The sequence below is a fragment of the Dendronephthya gigantea genome, unplaced genomic scaffold, assembly GCF_004324835.1.
Source record: "Dendronephthya gigantea isolate DGI-Jeju-01 unplaced genomic scaffold, DenGig_1.0 000031F, whole genome shotgun sequence".
NCBI lineage: Eukaryota > Metazoa > Cnidaria > Anthozoa > Malacalcyonacea > Nephtheidae > Dendronephthya > Dendronephthya gigantea.
The window spans coordinates 692,977-713,977 of record NW_021163041.1 but is presented as its reverse complement, the minus strand read 5'-3'; the positions used below and the strand labels follow the sequence as shown (position 1 = coordinate 713,977).

The window sequence follows — 21,001 nt, the reverse complement described above, 5'->3', positions numbered from 1 at the left end:
TGTTTTGCAATAAGGCGTCTGGGTACTCAGCAGGGTTCCACTAATAATTCATGTTTATACTGGCCTATGCTTGCCCGCTTGCACTACAATCAATATACTCTTACATGGTCATTTCCATCAGGCATCTGTGACAATTTCGGGGAAATTCGTCAACTTACTCAATTCACCATTTCGTTAACTTACTCAACTCACCATGGAAGGCAGATATATTGAGCAATAATGAAACTGCAAAATGAAAATGGTCAACAACTCATAACTATAATTGTCATATAAATTTTCATTTTAAAATATTTGTGTTCTAGCTGATTTCACATTATAATATAAGTTATGGACCGCGAACAAGAAGATTCAACAACTGCTCTAGTTCGTGAAGGAGTTACTGTAAACGTTGGCTTCTATAGACGTTGTTTTCAAAATCCTCCTGTACAGGTAAACCAATATTTAATATGATTAATTATTTAACTAATTTAAGTTCGTATTTCGTTTACAACGACCATACTGATTGGATGGTTCGATTCCCATGGCCGAGTAGGTGGTAGGTGGTAGTCCAAATTTCATCATTCAACCGAAACTGGAATTGATTAAAGTGAATACGAATATGTACAGGTGAAATTTGACTAACTATCTAGCAGTAAAATTTGATCCGTTTTTTCGGTACCGCAGCAAAAATTGCGCGTAATGTAAATCCTTAATTTCAAATTTTGACCTCTTGACTTTTATGAACGTCCAAATTCTTTTTGAATAGCCCAGCGATACAATTTTTGTGGTCCTAAACTACCCATGTAATATCACTGTCACTATGTCAGATGACATGTTATGTTATTCATTTCTAGATGAGTTTCGTTGTGCTCCATGCTGTACTCTGCTTGGCAACTCTTGTCTGTCTTGGGATAGCGTCAACATTTGACTCTTTGTGCGCCGTAAAACAGGCAAAATCTATCGTAAATTGTACCGAGAATGTACTTGTAGAAAAACCGCAATCTATCGTCATGGCATCATATCTCATGATCATTACCAACGCCATCATTGTCATTGCAACATTGTACCTAAAGCCAACCTGTTTGCAATTCTGTGGAATCAAGGAAGCTTTAAGGCGATTAGTGAAAAAAGGATCTTTCTGGTCATACAATATAACGTATATTTTTGTCGTTTTTGATTATATACTATTAACATTTAAAGACTTAGACATCGTTAATAAGGCATTAGCTATAACATTGGTTGTTTTTTTAGCATCAAAATTAATTGTTGCGTACTTTTTGAATTACGTATTTCCAGTAAAATTTCCAGCGGTGAATGAAAGAAGCTTTATAAGACTCTACCTTTGGCTAGCATACTGGATAACACTTGTGGTATTTTTCCTTGCCACCGCGCACGCTGTTTTGGCAATAACACTAGACGTTGCTGAAAAAATATCTCCCATAGGCAACGTACAGACAGGATCCCATAATTTTACAACTGTTTGCCAACTTGTGTTTCTGGGAATAAAAGCAACGTTCGAAGGACGATTATTTATATTTTATTGGAACAAGTTTTTTCATGGAGACAAAGATTTGTTTTCTACGTTTTTAGTTTTAAAACCTATTCAAGAACAACCAATTCCACCTGTCACGGTGGAAGGGAGGTCAGGAATAGAAGTTGTCACAGCATAACCGGTCATTTCGTGTATTGAATATTGTTATAGATACAGTACCGTGAATTGAGAAATGCAAAGTGATATAGCTTGATGTAATTTTTTATATCTTTCTTTTTATATTATTTTTATTATTCTTATAAGAATAAATATGTCAATAAAATACGTTAACAATCCATGAAAATACTTAATATTAAAACGTATTATAATGCTGCAAAGGTGCGCTACTTCATTGACCTTCACAAGTTCATTGTATCCCCTCGTTTGATATGGAGATAGGATGATATACATATAAGTTTTTCTCTCATTAAGAATATCTATAATATATAACTGCTTTCAAATTTAAAGCCCATAGTACAAGCCCTACATAGTCGTTGTACCCTAGCTTCAAATTCAAAATCGTCAGGCTGGCTAAGCCACTGATAGGGTGATCCAAATTCCAAAACTGTCTTTAAAACCTTTCTTTTTTCGATGTTGCTGCCTTGTTCCAGGAGGGTGTTGTTGTTCATCTAATCATTTATTCAACTCCAACCAATCAGGGGCTCTTTACTTAGAAGCAACACCAGGATTCGTCGATTTCATTGATTTACATTGATGGCATATGTCACGATGAGTGTCTTCCTTATGAGTGGCCATGTGCCTATCTGCTGGAACGCCATGAACCCCAGAGACATCAACACCATAAAAACAGGTTGTGTGGGGTAGATCAGGTGAGAATATAACTGCCAACTCACGTATTTGATTATTTCTCTCTTCCATGGGCCACTGCCATTCAGCCATTTCTTTAGAAGAAAGTCTTCTGAGCATGACTCTAACTGTAACTTGATTGGACCATGTTTGACCCAAACATGGTTGAACTTTATGATATTTGCATGTATTATAAAACACTGCTGAAACCTAGGAAAGAAATTTTGCATTTTAATACTTGCATGGCAACACAAAATTATGCTAACTAATTTGTTGAAATTGGTTTCAAAATTTACTTTCAGAAGCTTTGTCCAAAGACAACTTGTACGTGTGCTGAGATTATGATTAGATTATTAATTATCATAGGTTAAATTTTAGTCTTGATATTGTATGCTCACTTATTTTCTTTGAAGACCCAACATGTACTTATATGAAAGCTAAATTGTACTATAGCTACAATGAACGGTACATGATTTCTGGGATACTTAAAAGAGTGCCAGAAAGCTGACATAAAATAATGCTGTCAAGGATCAAATTAACAGATAAAAATATGATTTGACATTTTAATGTGGTTTAATTTGGCAACATTCAACTTTTTGCACAACATAAAATTAATATTTATATTATTGATTATATATCATAGCAAAAAATTATTATTTACTTTTAAATATTAATCCAGACCCTGATAATCATATATATAACAGTTATTATTTCATGCAGCATCATAAGCTATATTTAATAAGGAATTTAGTAAAGTTTACAAAGGAACTGACAGGGTGGGTTTAGAGAAAAAAACTAGCAGGTTTTATAAATGGAAACCTTCAGACCTATAGCCAAACTCACCTGATTGATACACACAACTGCCATGTTATTTTTGTTACTCAGTTGCATTAACTGAGCACCAAGTTTAGTCAAAACTTTGCTTCTTTTATCCATCTCATTCATTGAATATTCAACACGAAATAAGGCTGCAATGGAATCAATGACAAGAAGTTTCACTTTCTTGTACTTCATTAATGAAGGTAATTTGTTTTCTAAGACGTCACTCAATTCTTTAACATCACAGACATGATTTAAATAGATATTATCACCAACACTGGTATCTCCTAAAATGTTTTGGTATCTCTGAATGAACTGTGGTTTTATTTGTTCGAGTCTCTTGTCTGGAAATTTATCCTCTGTACATAAATACACAGCTCCACCGTTAAGCCCTCCAAGATGGTAAGGTAATTGCACCATTAAACATAACTGTAGGCAAATTTGAGTTTTGCCACTTGCACTTTCACCATAAATCTCAGTGATTCCTTGGGAACGTATACCACCTTTAAGACGGTGATCTAGAATTGAACAGCCAAGGCTGAGTCTGCGAAGTATAAGAATGTCATCGCAGTTCTCAAGGTACAAATCGTCAGCAGAAACGAAACAAGGGCGTACAAATATTTCACGAACCGCTTTCTTTAGAATTTCAAACTCGTGTCCAGATAAGTTTGTCGTTTTGACAAGTTCAGGTACAGAGCTTTCAAGAACAGACGCAATAGAAGGCGCTGTTACTCCTATTCCCCGAAGTGCTTGTTGAACGTTTGGAGGAAGATTAAGATAATTCATTTCTTTGTTAAATAATTAGATCTATTCTACAGACACTGAGACTCTTCTAGTCAAACTGTCAAACTGTCAAACCAATTTACTCAAACCACGATCACTGTGCCACCAATCAATCAAACACCCGCCGCACCCCTCCCCCCTTCTATTACAGGGTAATGGAAGCTTGCGCTTCAGGCTACATCGACGATAAAAAGGACATTTTCTGAGAAAGCTTACTAAAATTAGTAAAATTTGCTGGGAGTTGTTGTAAATTACGGAAAATATAGCCATGCGAAGTTGCAAAAGTTACAAAATTTCGCAGCCGAACTTTGCATTTGAACTTTCTAGCTGTGGTGATTTATTTCCTTCTAGTTATTTCCATCAAAATTTAGTCTAAAGCGCAAGTCGTCCATTACGTATGCCCGGTTCCCGGGGCCACCCATGGTAATTCGACGTCATGCGCTGTCCAAACCTCCGGTCAGGTGTGTGTGTGGCGATCATGTATAAAGATAAACATTAATACCCCAGAAGTGCACTTTCACCGGCTTTCACTGTTGCGTTATCAAATTCTAAACCAATGAAATAGCTATAGTTAATAATTTATATTTTGTCAATACGAGGTAGTTCACAGAATTCGTGACGCTTACTACATGGGTGTGGAACAGTATCGTCACATCCTGATGCAGCTGATGCAGGAAATAAGGAGGTGTCAGAGGTAGCGTCACACGACAGGAGGTTTATATTTCGAATTACGTCACTATCCTTCTATGTGGAAAAGATTATGGAAAAGATCCTTCCAGAAACACAAATAAAGCGACCATGTTGAATTTGTTCGCGCAAGCATAAAATAAGCCGAGAAATAAGTACCATCCAAATCCCTGTACAGGAGATTACTATATAGCTACATAGCTTATAGCTAGTCACCTCGCGGAAAAAAATAGTGCCACTTGGTAATGCCTTGCGGCCATACTATAACCTCTCATGACTTTACAATAGATAGTTCTCAAAACCTAAAACGGATAGTAAACTGGGGACTTGACTTGTTGGTAGCAACCACTACCCCCCTCCTTCCCTATGCCAACCTCATTGAAAAACTTCCACATTCTTTGAGATATAAACTCTCCTAAAAAGTTTTTAAAATTGCAGCCCACGACCACTTAAAAAACACTCAACTCAATTATCCTTCAATATGATAAAATTGGTGGACCTAATTACCTACGAAAGGTAGAAGACGTGGACATAGTCTTTATATTCTTCTCTGTCATTTAAATTTCCTCCGACTGTTAATGTTCCTTTTCTAAAACGTATCAGATACTCACAACTCACAGTCACAAAGCACTGTCGTCGGATTAGATGGTGAATTAATGGCGGGCACTGAAGATATTGGTAAAAATCTCTCACGTCAAATATTGTAGGAGAATTTTTGTTGTTATAACGAATTATTTTGTGGTCACGCATGACAATCAACTTATCAAGTTGGCATCAAAATTGGGAAGAATATTGGACAGGTTTACTGTGGTGAGTTCATTCATATAGTTTACATGACCCCGTTCGTCGTGCTGGATATATTGATGTACGGTTGGATATACTGATCTATATATGCTGTGCAGCACAGTAAATATCGCACGAAAATTATACACAGCATCGGTGCTAATATATTTCGACCGTCCATGTAAATTCATTTCAAAGATTCTCGTCCTCTGATTCTCGTCATGCCAAGCCCAAACTCGTGAGGATTGAGAGATACAAATTTTATCCGCCATAGAAGATGCTGAATCCAAAAGTTATAATATATGGCCATATCATTATAATGATATACGTCATAGAGTTTATATATAGCGATTGTATTGGTATTATTTCCGAAAAAAATTCGTGGTTAAATTTCTAATTTTCTACATACAGCTAATCTTTGAGATATAAGACTGATATGAGATATGAGATATCAATCAATTGCCGGATCATTTTTGGCTTCAGTCTGTTTCATTTATCAATATAATGTCTGTTGAAAGTCAAGCACAAAAAGTCTTTATATTTGCAGAAAATTATTTGGCGTCTTGGCGCCAATCAAAATAGCAATTAAACATTTTTATTTCTAAATATAAACTACAATGCATTGAATATAAAAAAAGCTGACTCTTGAAATATGTAATATTATATTAATCTATATAAGTCTATGCAATCTAGTAGCTACCGTGTCCCTATTTATGGCTTTCTTACACTTTCTTAGTTCTTTAGGTATTCCTGGAGCCTGCAGGAACAGCACTAAGTATAGGAAAGTCAAGAATAGGTAGCTAGATCTCGCAGCAACTGAAGGCAAATGCAAAGCGGAAACACTATATAATTTATGACTATATCTGTAGGGGGGCTCTTTCAGCATACCTATTACCTACAGCTGTATAAAGTGTATATTTATATCGCAATTGGCAATGGGAAGACACCGGTTCGATTTTTCGGGGAGTTCAGATGTTGTCTGAACACAAAGCTATTAAAACACGACTAAATTATAACCAACCTTAAAAGAACACAAGGCCAGTGAACTGTAAAACACACTAAATAGGTAAATTTTAACCAAGTTTTATCAATCAAACCAAATCAAACCACCCAGTGGTTTCCGTAATTATGATTTTCCGCCTGTTTACCGAGTGTATAAACTGTATAACATATAATTGTGTGTTAATGTCGGGTACCCACAGTGACTGTACTACATTCGGGTTAGCGACGAGTTTGTGATTTTCCTAAAAACTAAACAGGGCCTTAAAAAAATTATTTCTTATGTTAACGTTAACTTCTTTATTATTTTAAGATGGTGCTTTCCAATGGAACAATTGGTCAACGCATCAACAGCACTTCAGGAGATTTCAAATGTGATATTCCATTTAATCTTTCCCAAGACTTCACTTCATTCGATACTGCCTCCTTTATAAGTCGCGTCACTATTGCTGGTGTACTCGGCATTCTCATCTTACCCACGATATTTATGAATATCATCATACTCGTTGCTATATTTAAAAATAGGAACTTCTGGCGTTCATCGCACATTCTCATTGGATTCTTGGCTGTTACTGATGCAATCGTTGGAACATTTTCAATGCCACTGTTTCTCTCTACGATATTGATCGAATTATTTTACGGAAAAAGTGCTTTCTACAAAAAAGCATACTGTATGCTTAGTGAAGCTGCTCTAAACTGCGGAGATTTGGGTATGGGCTGGTCTTTTATAACTATAACAACGATAACATTTGAACGTTATGTTGCAATTTTCGCACCATTTTGGTACCGAAAGTATGTTCGAACGTCAGGCGTGGTAAAAGCAACTCTCTTTAGTTGGTTAATTTGGGCGGTTGCGGTTGTATTTTTGATTGTAAAAACCTCATTAGAGTTCGCACTTGGTGTTTCCATTTTAATCCTGGTTGTAGTGGTGTACTTTCTTGCAGTACCTGCGTTTATCCGCATTTTTCGTCTTTTGAAGAAAATTGAGTCAAGTCGCATTCCAGAGGCTGAAAGTCGACCTAGAGTGGATCACAAAGGAAGCATGACATGTGCTATAATGCTATTTTGTTTAATTTTCTGCTACACGCCTTTGTTAGTAGTAACTGCAGTTATTTTGGTCAGAGGAGTATCCGAGATGTTATTAACATATTTGCTACCATGGGCTAGGCTAATGCTGCTTGCTAATTCTTTTTGCAATCCAATAATATACATGTATCGCAATCAATTGATTCGAAATTCGGTAAAGGCCACTTTTAGACGGTTTTTCAAGAAAGCAAGTTCGCCACCTACAGTTGGAACCGCTGGTCCAAGTGTGCCTGCAATGGACTGTGGAATAAGTAACAGGGCGGTCGTGATAAATCAAAATAGCAAGTTGTGATACTTATTTATATATAGTTAAATTTTTTTATGCTTCGCCATGTAAAGCCTTTGATTTTGAAAAATGCCTTAATGCTTAAATAGTTTACAATCAGTAGAAAGTTGCTAGTATTAAATACATCGAAATATTAATCTTATAATGCGTGCTGGTACCGGTTGTTTAAGGGTGGTTAGATTGAATTTTGATATAAAAATGCCATCGAATGTTCTTTTGATGGTCGCCGGAGTTGGAACTCAATTTAAATTCGAAGTTCAGCCAGACACAGGTGATGATAATCCACGACCTATAGGAATTAAGTATTACCTGACGAAAGCTATTACTAACTTACAACTGACGGAAGCCCTCAGGTCGACATTTTTCAAGCAGTTGTTATAGTTATACCACATTTGATTGGATGTTGTTGGAAGACGATGTCACAATAATTAACTAACTTTTAATACCGCACTTTAATCCGCTTTCTTTCTGCAAAGTGGAATTAGCGGTGCTCTCGTTTCAGCAAAATAATTCATAGCATATTTCCTGGGTACTAAGGTTGATTCAGCATCATTGTTGCTGCATTTTTGTTTAATTGATTAACCGTGGAACAACATAAGTCACAAACGTGACCACCACTGTTACAGAGGTTATGAGAATTGTGCCCACTAGTTCAACTGTAATTCGGATACCAAGAATTTTAAGACCCATATCAGGTTCACTGCTGACAATGAATTGAAATAACTGCATATCCTCCTCAGGCATTCTCTCGTTGGTCGAGGTGACATCACACCTTTTTGCTGCCTCATTTATCGAGCAATGTACCTTAGCAGCTAGCAGTGCCGGGGAGAAAAGCTTGATTAATATTGATAAAAAATCTTGGAACACTCCCCAAGCATACTGCCATATTTCATAGTTTTTTCCAAATGCATTATCAAAGTATGCAAAGCTGAAGATCAAAATATCTAAAGCATGGTAACTCACAGCAAACGATATAAAAAAATTGAAGTCCTTTTGTGTTCTGTCAATTGAATTCCGTACTTGCTGTTGCTTATACAAAATCTCGGTCGGACTCGATTCCTTGGAGCGAATGCAGCTTATAAGACTGTCAATTTGCAGTCGATGTACGTCACAGACATATGCATAGATACTAAGCCAAACAGCCCACCACCCGGACGTGTATATGATAACAATAATATAAAGGACAAATCGGTAAGTTGCTGTAAAAAGAGGTCTCCATTGGAATAGAAAAAACCCTGCCGATAGGAACCAAAGTAGCACAGAAATCCACGTATAGATTCGCGCTCTCTTATGCAATCGAGCCTTGTACTGAGCGGATAGATTTTGTACGCTCAGTACAAGGTCTGTGTACTGCCCACGCTGGAAGTAAATTTTGGTGAAAACAAAAGGACACAGTAGATTAAGATCCGTTGTTATGCTGTTCAATAGATCAGAAACATGTATTCGTTTTTGTTTAAAACCGTAACGAATAAAATCTTCTGACAAGACAGTCACAAGCGATGTCACCCATACCAAAAGTGTCATGATATAATGTATTTTATATAGCATCTCTTTGACTTGACTGTTGTTACCGGAAGGTCGCCACATCCCAAAGAATTGTAAGAGATAATAACAAGGTCTTACACAAATATTCGCAGATGAAGACTGCCTTTGCCTTTCCTCCTGCCTGGTATTATCTGATACTATCAGCTCACAACTATTTGATGGTGACAATTGTACACCATAACGACTCGGACCAGCCATTTTGGTTTCCTAATTATACACTTGACTTACTTTACTTACTTGATACAAATACTATTTGATTAATTCAATGGCTTGGAATAACAAAAAAAACATGAAACAATGAAAGTGAAAGGGTAAGTGATGTTTTGTGAGACAGGCTTTGAAATGCAGGCTGCGGTCCATGGCTGCGGTCGTCAACTCCAAATGTTGGATTGTGTCCAGGACTATAGGGAACAAGCCAGTTCATGCACACGGATGTTAAAACATGAAAATTTTGTTATAAACTATTTTATTGAAAATTCTTTTCAGCGTTTTTAGAAAATAGAAGAGTATTGAGTATTAAATTACTGCAATATCATCAACGAATTCAACCAGACGAAGCTTGTATATTTCCAGCAATATTAAGAGTGGCACACATTCCCTCCTTGCGGGCCAGATTGTTGTGACCATGGGGATCCTTGCATGACTATAGAGATGCCATTCCTAATAGCATTGCAATCTCTTTTTGTCTAATAGTTGCAAAATATGGTAACATGGCCTGATACAGATATCTATGGGAAAAAATGGCCTTTCCTCCTAAATATTACTAGTTGACATTCCTGACAATCTGATTTAGACGCATGCACGTCCATGTTCTAAAATCTAAACCGGCTCAGGCGGCTATTGATGGTAACAATAATGCATTTATTGTAACAATGTTGCATCTATTTGATGCTAACATGGTGGTAACAATATAGTCAATATTGATGGTATAACAATATTGCATCTATTTGATCACTGGTTGCAATTTCCGTGTCTCGACTCAATAATTATCACACGATTAACTGAATTAAGATTAGTTTACCCAAAATTTGTGTGTCTATATATAATAAGATATATGGATTTGGCTTTTTGTATGGCCGCTACACTGCGGGATACATCACGGTGGAAATCTGCCAGTATGCCACACTGAAATTTTCATTGTACTTAAAAACATAACTGGGCGTAAGAAACAGTACTCCTGTGATTTCTTGCAAGTCAAATCGAAGCAGTTGGCTACGGCTACAGAGCACAGGGGCCAGTTGTTCGAAAGACGTTTATCTTAAACGGTGGATAAGCCAAAGTTTAAAAATACTGTCATACATCTTGTGAATGACTGAAACTACATCTCATGCATTAAATATGTTCTTCCATTGAAAACTGAACTATATTTACATCAAAATATGTCAGCTCAGCTTCAAAAAATAGATCATTTTGTTTTCCATTTTGAACTTATCCACCGTTTAAACCAAAAAACATGACCAATTTAAAAAAGTAAAGTAAAAAACAAATTCCGAATAAACAGGACATCTTGAGAGTCAAAAATATGAATCAAGCAAGATACAGGTTGAGACTGTAAATTTTCGACTTTATTTCCAAGTCATTCTGTCTGAAGATGTTCTTTCGAAGTTCGAACAACCGGCTCCAGGAATCGATCGAGGCAAAATTTAAAACCGTGGAACGTGCACACGGAGGAATGGATGTAGCTAATACTTTTTCGTTAGTAAGATGACCTTGATAAACCATTAAATGACTGCATTGGGTGTTTATTAAATAATTAATAAAAGCATTATACATAGTAAATTCAAAATACTTATGTGCTCAGTTCTGTGAGGCTATGTCTGAGGACTGAGGGTATGACTATGAATGGTGGCCGTTTTTTTACGAGATGCATTATCCGTCTGCGAAAGCATAATGTCGTCTGTGACTTTATATTTATATTATTTGGAACTCATGAGAAATAAATCAAATAAACAAACGAGTAATGAAATTTTCAAGCTTAAAATTTTTTTCTTCGTATTAATTTTGGCGAATAACGGTTCGTTTGTAACATATTTTTTAGCTTATTCGTCTAGTGCCTGTGACGTTAAAACGACGAATCAACTTGTAATTCGTTTGGATGTCTTCAACTTTTTTTCCGGTCCCTTTATCAAAGGACAGACAAACCAAGTTTTCCCTATATCGAAGAACAGACAAACTATAATTATAAATTTGTCCAGACGGATAAATTTCGTCCCTACGAAAACGGTCACTGATTATTACTACAGATTATTAATTTAGACTAATGTGTTAGCTCTCCTCGTCCTCGGGAAATCCTAACACATTAAATCTGACTTAAAAGTTAAACGCTAAAATATCGCAATCTATCAGTAAACTTCGCGCGTTCGATTATACGCATGCACCAAATATTCAAAATGTTATGCCTGTCAAGTGAAATTTCATTTCACATTTTTTTTGCACGAGGTGGTTTTAGAACAAAAAAATCACAAGCTATAAACGATGCGTGCGCTTATGGCTACAGTTAGATTCTAGAAGACAGGAATCACTTGAGAACATAATTGTGAAACCTCTTTTTTAGCGGTAAACTTATTTTTACATCAATTGATTCTATATTTTCGGTGGGAGTGCTCAGTGTGCTATAGCGGCGAGTACCTATGGCTATACTATAACCAAGAAACCATAACTACCATTAGTATAAATTTCGAGGTGACCATTGATTTTCCTGCATTCTGATTGGTCAAAATTCACTGTCTCTGAAGTGATAGTCACTGGTCGGTGACAAACTATAGCTTTTTTGTATTTTTGCACAAGTAAATATAACAAATCCTACATATTGATTGGTCAAATTTGACGTATTATGCTGTTATAAGCGAACAAATGCAGTTCTTCTGTCAATCCACTTGTGCAAAAATATAATAATACGTCTTCGACGAAGATTTGTTAATTGTTGTTGTATTACAAATAAGAAATTAAGGTATAATAATAAATTTTTATGAAATTAAGTCAACTGATTATTATTTGTAAACACCTCGAAATTTATACTGAAACAATTAGTCGCCTCAGGCTCGGTGATTACAAGCCAAGAATATAGGTTTGTAATCACCTCACCTTCGGCGACTAATTGTTAAATAGCTGTAATAATAGCAATCGAATGAGAACCTACTGCATCTAATTAATCATCGTCAGAGTTCGCGGCAACGCATATTCCGAAACAACACAGACAACAGCAAAGGAATCCAGCGATTATGTAGGTGCAGGTTGTAATCCAAAACGCAAACAAATAAAGAGTCTTGTTACAATAATCATCGTCGCTTTTGTTAAACGATGGCTTGTTAATATGATAGATCCAATAGTTGCCAGTTATAAACCAACAAAATATGAAAAGGTCGAGAATTGAGTCACAACATTTCCGCATCGGGTTCTTCTCATTTTCGCTGTTGTCTTCATCTTCGTTTCTTTCAGAGGCACGTGAACACATACTTGAGAGGTTTCGGACAATCAGGACAGCGCCAGCAACGATAAGATAAATTGGAATTTTATCTTCTCCTGGGCAATCGTCTTTATATTTTGCTCCTGGAAAAAGTGCTATTTTAGCAATCGATTATCCCTCAGCAATTTCAAATCGAATCAATTTTATTTAATCAGGGTAATCACATCAGGGTAAAATATAAGTTCTTCTTTGCAAGTCCTGTTCGACCTACCTATAACAATCATGGTGATTGGAATAGCCAACAAAAAGCCAAGCAATACTGCAAACCCAACTAAAATTCAAAATTTCTTCAGTACTATTAATTAAGTAGGTAAAACAATATATTCATTGGGGAGGTGTTAGGATGAATTGACAAGGGCTGTGAGATTGAAAGTGACAATGACTCGCTGACTGTTCAGTAGCCAACGAAGCAATCTAAATGAAACAAGGGCAACTTTAAACAAAAATGCATGCCAGTTGTGCATAAGGAGAAAATACGTCAAGCTATTTTCTACCTATTGAATATATGGAATTGTGTAGATGGGACAAATAACTAAAACATACTTGTATTCGCAAAAAAAAAGCATATCTTGACCAGAAATTCAGCAAAATTGTCTGAATGTCTCCTCACATCTTTTATTTCTCCATAAAGTGATTGATAGGAAGGGGGAGGAGCTGGATAAAAAATTTGCAATATAACTTAAACACTCTGTCTTTATAATTCTACATGTGATACAGAATTTATTTCTTTAAATTAGTTTATATCCAATAGGTTATCCCTTAGGTTAATGAAACATGAACTTTTGCATACATTTAATGTTTTATTAACTCTTAGCTATGCAAACTCATTACATGTATAAAATAATAAAACTACCACCATAACATTTACAATATTGTGTAATCTTACCAACTGCTTCTTCATAGGTTGGGGGGACATCCTCCTCATTTGTTGACATTGTCTATATGAAAAACTCAATCCAGATGCAAACCATGTACAGTGTAATAGACCTAAAATGAACAGAATTTTAACATTATTCTACCTATCTGCATGCTATCGACAAGAAATTTAATTATCAGTTCAGACATGGTGTAAGATCGTTTGGAATAGATTGTATAATTGACTAAATGCTTATTACTCTTGTGTTCTGTAGTCACATTGAAAACCAAGTGGCAATGCATGCAATCTAAGGCTTTGAGAAATGTGTTTGTTTAACAATCACTAGTTTGGTTTTTTCTTTATCATGACACACTTATCATGACACACATTTAAAATCACACACAATCTAAAATCAATCAGGATACAATTAATTTCCTTAAACCTAAATGTCCAAACCAAAACAAAATCCTCTTTCTTGGCATATAAATATTCAATAATGCTTTTTTAATTGCTCATAAACCTTTGTAGAATCATGCAAATGATGCAATTTATGTAGCCAAGTATTTTGTTATGATGTCTTACAACAATGTTTAAAGATTCCTGATATAATTATCAGGATTTATTCAGGATTGATTCACAATCGGGATTTATTTTTTAATAAAAATACATTCTTGTTTTCAACAGTTTAAATGTCTGAATATTGCAGTCTGTCACCTGGCAACTTAAAACTTAAAAGGCTGTGATGCAGGCTGAAGCTCACAATGATAAATGGTGCAATGTCAAACATGAAGGATAAACAATTTGATATTTTGATTGTATCAGCTAGTTTGACAAAATGGCTCCTATTTCATAATCTTGTCATATCATACCATAGCGTACAGTAGATTTTTATATGCATGACAGGACTTAAACAAATGTCTAGGAATTATTAGTTACGATTTAAAATAATAATGAAACCAAAACAATAAAGTGCTTTAAGCACACTTTTCCCATATTTCAATCAGTAGCTTGCGACAAATAAATGTTTCATCTACTCCAATGTATACATAACGTTTACATGAAACGTTAGCTACAAAGGATATCTTGCAAAAAATTACAAAGAATAACAAATAATTATTAGGTGGCTAAATTACATCGTAACTTATCAAAATATCAAGGATATATACAAACCGAAAGCCTACAACGAACATACATAAACTGAACCTGACTCCTTTATACTGAACAACATGAAACATACATAAAAGTACAAAACAAAAACTGCTTACATACCTATTTAAAGAGTCGCCAAAGAAAAACATTCGACGTGCATTTGATCTCTTAGAACACTCAACACTTGGCACTTGCAGGCTGTGCTTCCACAGCGCACTACTCGACTTCATCCACAACTCGACTTTCACTTTCCTCAGTTCACTGCTTTTTCTTGTGCTCTAAGTTTTTATAAGCAGATATTAGGTAATAGTTTTTTTCTTTAGTTTTAGTTTTAGTTTTAGTGACAGATTTTTCGTTTGCAGCCAAGGTCCCAAGGTAAATAGTTGGTCGAAGGTTTGAAATTCAAACTGGCATGCAAGGGCAGCGCAACTTCTGTGTGACGCCAATCGAACTAAAGCCTGATCCCGGTGATAATTTTGTAAATATTGTATTTATTTTTCTGGCGCTGTGAAAAAGGTTATATATTAATTCTGGCACTATGAAAAATATTTCGTTAAATCGTGTGGCCGCATTTGCTGCAACATATCAGTCTTGATTCTGATAGTCAGTTTATAACTGCTAGAAGGCTAATTTTTATGTATAATTCAAACCCTGGTGAAATCTACAATACTACGTTATGTTACTGTTGTTTGTTACGGACTTACGGTTGTGTTGGAGTTGAGTTGGAATCTTCCCTTCCCCCCCTTCCACTTAACGATCTTCCGCGGGCACTATAACCAAACGTCTCGGAGTAAATGTAGTGAACAAAATGCCCAGGGAAGTTTTAGAAACGAGAAAATTATTTGGATAGTAAAAAAAAAGGATATTAGATCGAAGAAAACGTTTGCGCCGTCATCGCCCCATGAACGATCATCACACGCATGCAGAATGCAGATTCGAATTTGATTAAAACGTCATCAATGAAATGAAAACGACAATATACTATGATGTCATTTAAACCGGCTAATTCAACGTAATAATCATTATGACGGCAGAGAAGCACAGGACGAGAAGCACAAATAGGGGATACGGAGACGCTATATTCAACAGTTATGTAAATTCAATGCATGACATGCTGATCTGCATAAATATGAATAGCAGATGTTTAGCAGGAAAACTAAAGTTAGGGATTACTACTACTAGAAAAAAACTGGATCTTTCTAAAATTAATCGTGATGTTAAGTTGTTTGAGAAACACGCCACTTTAAGGCACGTGTCAACTGTTGTAAAAAATACTTTGCCAAGCCAACAAAGTAAGTTTTTTTTCTGCTTGCGTCTCTCTAATCTGACCCAAGACCCTCTTTCTGTTGAATTTCCCACAAAAAACAAATATCAGAGAGAGAAGCTCCGCATAGCTACAGATAGAAGTCCTTTTACACGAAATTTTAATTTCCATTAATAATTACTTATCAATATTGACCAGTTGCCGTGTGCACAAATACTGTACGCAGCACAGTACAATACACAGCACAGTGCTGTACGCTATATAGCCAAGCCAGGTCGCACTGAATTTAATATTTTTGTATCTTTAGCAATAGATGAGGAGAAATCAAGGCTTATATATGGCATCAAAAAAGAGACAATGAAATACATGTGCTCAGTAAATAACAATCATGGCCTGACACGATCAAATGTCAGACAGAATGAACGAGACACATAAACAAACTGCGAGATACCAGCTTAACAAGTCATACGGTTTACCATGTATACCACTTTACTTCATGCAGCTCACTTTTACTTCATCATGATTATACATCAGAAGTGATTTGCAGCCGGAAAAGTACACGATCTGATAAACGTAGTTGCTTCATCACTAATTTAATAACCCACTTTTAATCCAGAGGCTGAGTAGCAAGACATGTAGGAAGTTGTGAAAATGTAACAACACAATTTTAGAGTTCTTTCTAACTGAACTTAGGTTATGATAAATTTTATCGTTAATTTCTAAGATAGATTTGAAATGATGATTAACCTGGAACATTTAAAGTTAAGCTTGGATTCATTCAATATTGAACTGTGCCGTAGTAACAGCATATAACGCATGGGCAACAGAACATAAACATGCCGAGAACGATGTAATGGATGGTAGTGAACCAGAATGCGAACAGATACGCAACACCATTACAGTAGGATGGTGCAGAGCTATCATGATACTGCACTTCAGAGTAATTGCCATAAACCCACACGCTGCCAGTAATGAACCACACAACGAGGAACAGGTCAACGAAGAAAAGAAGAACATTGAAGAATCGTGAGGTATCCGTGTCACTTTCTGTGGCGATTTCATCATCATTTCTTGAACCAAAGCGAAGACAAGTGGCGATTGTATAGCGAGTTATATAGACTGCGCCAAATACGATGAGAAATACAGGAATCATGCGTTGAATCTGACAGTCATTCAAAAATGTTGCACCTAAAACATAGAGTATTCAGTTTTACCCGTGAAGACGTAAGGCGATTGGCTCACGGTCCCACCAAGGCTACCAAGCCAAATGACGCAATTATCGAAAGCGTGTATTTATCGCAGTATAGTGCAGTTATGGTACATATACACCACTTATTATATACCGTCCAAAATAGCGCTAATTTTCGCCATTTTGCCGTTGCAAAGATCCTCATAATTCAGTATCATTATACCTCACTAAGCCGAAGGTAATTGGAAAAAAACATAAACACCAAAACAGACACTTATGATTTTACTCACCTATGATAATGACAGTGATAGGAATAATGTTGAAAATCGCCAGTATTATAGTCCAAATTACTAAAAACAATGACATTCTTAATATGATTCTATACTTCATACAACATATAACAAAGAAGCGGCAAGTGGTCTTTTACGGCGACTTCGCATCAGATGCAGATCAGGTATAACAATCGAATAATATAGACAAAAATTAAACACTTCTAGACGTTTCGACCTTATAAAATCTCGATTTGAAATCAAGAACACTTACACCTGTCCGATGGATCTGATCACACTAATTTGGGGGGAGCACCACCCACAACCAAACCCAACAACCGCGCAACACCCCCCCCCCCCCGACCCCCCTTCGCTACGTCCATGATCTCGAGTAGAATTACTCGCAAAGAATTCAAAATATAAGGCATATCATAGCAGTGGATAAAAAATGTTAGGTTACATACTTGAACTAAAGATGATGTCACAAAAACTCCTTGCGAAGCTGTAGGAAGATTTTGATTTCCCTTTGGCTTCTTTAATTTCTTCGATCATCGATTTCTTCTTCGGTGGTCCTTCTATTCACGGTATTGATAAAAAAATCATTATCATACCCCTTAGGCTGAACAAATAATTCTTCATTTAGGGAAAAAAATACCTCCATCATTTCCACGTTCTGGATCAGAAGCTACTAATTTTTCTGTTTCCGGCATTGTCTTTCACAAGAACGTCTATATCTCTGAAATAAAAATTTTGTGCATAAAAAAACCCAGTGCAAGATGCTAAAGGCAAATAAGAAACGAAGAACTATTAAACTACAAGTACAATGAAGCATGAACGATATCTATAATTTATATCCAAACACAAGACTATGTAATCTCCGAACATAAACATTTTCATACTTTTTTCAAGCTTTCGACTATACAATGTACTAATATAGTCATGATTTCATTTCATATGATTACTATTAAGTAAAACAAAAGACCGTGAAAATAAGTGTGAAAATGTTTCTGTAGAGTAGTTTTTTAAAATAGTCTGTATTTATCGACACCTTTACCATTATGGCATTAAGCATTCATTAAGTATCACACGTTTTACACTTACCATGCACAATTAATTAAGGATGGATAGTATACTTCACTATAGACGAATTTTCATGTTTGATAAATGTATGTGCGTTTTGAGGATCTGCACTTCTCTTATCTAGGTTAATTTTTACATTTTGCCTCACTGCATTTGCAGGTAAGAATGGCGAGAACAATACAAATCATGTTAGATATCTTCGTATCTCTGTTACGCAACCTGCTGGCTGTCGAAATAGTGATAAAACTATTTCAAACCAAAAATAAGAAAGAATTGTAAAGCCTAAAATATAGATTATTGCATTTTAGTATTATTACTAAGTGTTAGAAGGTGAAGAGTTAGAGGTTATAGCCATATAGGTTAAATTCGAAAAAGGATTTAGAACAGTGCATGAAAAATATCATTAGGACATGTTTAGGACATGTTTACACTATACCAGCCTATATTTAAGGCCGATCTTTGAATTTAAATCTTGCAGTGTAAACAGACTGCGACAGGTCAGGAAGTTAGGACTTTTCAGGATATATCATCATATTGTAAGCAAGGGCCAAGACCTTCCAAGTTCGCCCCTTTAATTAAATACAAATATAGTTGAAAGCTATAGCCTATACTATACGCTTAGGCCAGGTCTATATAAGTAGTACATGGTCATGGTGTAGGCTACCACGGCATTTAACATTGCGGTAGAGTATAGATATATAAATGAATATAAAATAATCAATTTTATATGTCGATAATATTATGCTTTAAAACAAAGTCATTAATATGCATTCAAAAAGGACAAAGACGAAATGGCATCAATACAATGACAAGTACGCTGTATAAACAATAGATGCTCGTGACAAGCATTCAAACCATTTCTTTACCTACGATTAATGATGTTTAACTTTTTAGAGAATCTACCCGGGCCGTTGAACTTCATATAATAATTTTTACATATACAATACCAAGTATTACAAATATTTTTGTAAATATGCACGTTTAGACATTAATGCATATGTAATTAAAAAATATATATACGATATAATTATTATACAATCATTCATAAAAGGACAGCATCTGCGCAAAGGCAAAGCCGAAGAATTATAGCCGTAATATTCAACCTCGCAGACCAGGCTCTTCCACCTTGGACATTATAACCAATACGCATGTGATGTGTCTAATATATATATGAGGTGATATTTTCCGCTTAAAGGATCAAGGATGATCACAAGTTAGAGGATTGTCAGAGACAAAGGTGTATGCACGAGTGGCCGGGTGCAGTGATGACTGACTCCATATGCATTATTGCCACATTGTCATTGAAAAAAAGTGGGATTATCGCTTGAAACTGAACATTTTGAAATGCTACTCTCCAAATATAACCAAGAATCATCTCGCAGAGACATTGTAAATTATTTTTTGTTGACCGAAAACGATAGCTGCACAAGGTACAATTTGAAAAGCGTGCGCTCATTCCCCCCGCAGATGGCACCGAGTGCTTATCAAAGCATCGCCATCGCAGCTTGCGTTTGAACTAGAAACAGGCAGGCAATGTCCCATCGTGCTCAGGTAAATTTGGGTTTGGTTTCTCACGATGATTATTGATTACAGTACACATACTATATATATACTAGACTAAAATATGGACTAATGTGGGGGCTGGATGAATATATAATTACTGACCAACATCAAACCGCATATCGCATATAAACATGTGGAGCTGCTTTGTTTCAGTAAATTGGCCTGCCAAACTCATGATCTGCATTTTCGTTTTTAACATTTATAAAATATAATTTTCTTGATAACCTACCTTAACTCAGCACGAAATGGGTTTCCGAAACCAAATGAAAATCTTTAGTATAGTTAGCTGCTGTTTGACACCTTGGCTTTAGCTCGTACTATGCTATAACGGCTATGCCTCAGCTTCATTTTGCTGCATGCATAATAATAAAAACATCGACGGCCAATCATTCACTTAGAATACGACATAAACCAATCAGAAGTTAGAATAGCCTAGGCCAGCTGGATGTGAGATTAATTTTAAATTCGTTGAAACTATTATTCATTGAACGACTTTTTTATCTTTACGGAATTATACTTTGCAAGAACTTTTAAGACGTTTTGAATGTCTACTAGCTTGGCACAAAACCGTTGTCAATCAAAATGCTTTTTCTTCAACTAGTAATTTAATTAAAGTGAAGCCGCGAACTAGAAAACAGAGTGGCAGAATATAGACAAAAAACGCACATCTTACAAGGGGATATATTATATACTATGCACATAAGAAGTTGATCTTTTCTGACTGTGCATATACATCCGCTTTTGTTTTGTATGTAAATAATGAACTGCGCGTATTTGAATTGGGCTAAGTGTTGAATAAGACAATTTTAACATCTTCTGTTGCCTTGCGGCAATGCGGTTTGCTGATCAAGTGCAAAGTG

The 21,001-nt window shown here is 35.8% G+C and overlaps 5 protein-coding genes across 7 annotated transcripts; 2 read left to right on the top strand and 3 right to left on the bottom strand.

Moving 5' to 3' along the window:
• The first annotated feature begins 83 nt into the window (after positions 1-83).
• On the top strand, positions 84-1,649 carry LOC114524671. The gene is made up of 2 exons (XM_028545820.1): positions 84-429; positions 834-1,649. The coding sequence occupies exons 1-2, from the start codon at positions 328-330 to the stop codon at positions 1,647-1,649; spliced, it is 918 nt and encodes a 305-aa protein (XP_028401621.1). The 5' UTR covers positions 84-327.
• LOC114524655 (DNA repair protein XRCC3-like) lies at positions 1,564-4,019 on the bottom strand. Its single transcript, XM_028545802.1, has 2 exons — positions 3,161-4,019; positions 1,564-2,527 (listed from the first exon to the last, which is right to left on the bottom strand). Exons 1-2 carry the CDS (start codon positions 3,920-3,922, stop codon positions 2,177-2,179), a joined length of 1,113 nt encoding a protein of 370 aa, XP_028401603.1. The 5' UTR covers positions 3,923-4,019; the 3' UTR covers positions 1,564-2,176.
• Positions 4,020-5,109: 1,090 nt separating this feature from the next.
• LOC114524579 (cannabinoid receptor 1-like) lies at positions 5,110-7,849 on the top strand. 2 transcript variants are annotated; one of them, XM_028545700.1, is made up of 2 exons: positions 5,110-5,416; positions 6,702-7,849. In XM_028545700.1, the coding sequence occupies exon 2, from the start codon at positions 6,702-6,704 to the stop codon at positions 7,764-7,766; it is 1,065 nt and encodes a 354-aa protein (XP_028401501.1). In that variant the 5' UTR covers positions 5,110-5,416; the 3' UTR covers positions 7,767-7,849. The 2 variants fall into 2 exon arrangements, with proteins under 2 accessions (XP_028401501.1, XP_028401503.1); XM_028545702.1 differs by lacking the exon at positions 5,110-5,416 and adding an exon at positions 6,341-6,455.
• Positions 7,850-11,026: 3,177 nt separating this feature from the next.
• On the bottom strand, positions 11,027-14,982 carry LOC114524503. Its single transcript, XM_028545601.1, has 5 exons — positions 14,897-14,982; positions 13,658-13,758; positions 13,315-13,425; positions 12,983-13,042; positions 11,027-12,854 (listed from the first exon to the last, which is right to left on the bottom strand). Exons 2-5 carry the CDS (start codon positions 13,704-13,706, stop codon positions 12,454-12,456), a joined length of 621 nt encoding a protein of 206 aa, XP_028401402.1. The 5' UTR covers positions 13,707-13,758; positions 14,897-14,982; the 3' UTR covers positions 11,027-12,453.
• Positions 14,983-16,362: 1,380 nt separating this feature from the next.
• Positions 16,363-20,726, bottom strand: LOC114524596. Of its 2 annotated transcripts, none has more exons than XM_028545730.1 (5): positions 20,371-20,726; positions 18,154-18,234; positions 17,963-18,073; positions 17,520-17,579; positions 16,363-17,228 (listed from the first exon to the last, which is right to left on the bottom strand). In XM_028545730.1, exons 2-5 carry the CDS (start codon positions 18,206-18,208, stop codon positions 16,819-16,821), a joined length of 636 nt encoding a protein of 211 aa, XP_028401531.1. In that variant the 5' UTR covers positions 18,209-18,234; positions 20,371-20,726; the 3' UTR covers positions 16,363-16,818. The 2 variants fall into 2 exon arrangements, with proteins under 2 accessions (XP_028401531.1, XP_028401532.1); XM_028545731.1 differs by lacking the exon at positions 20,371-20,726 and adding an exon at positions 18,600-19,172.
• Positions 20,727-21,001: the final 275 nt, after the last annotated feature.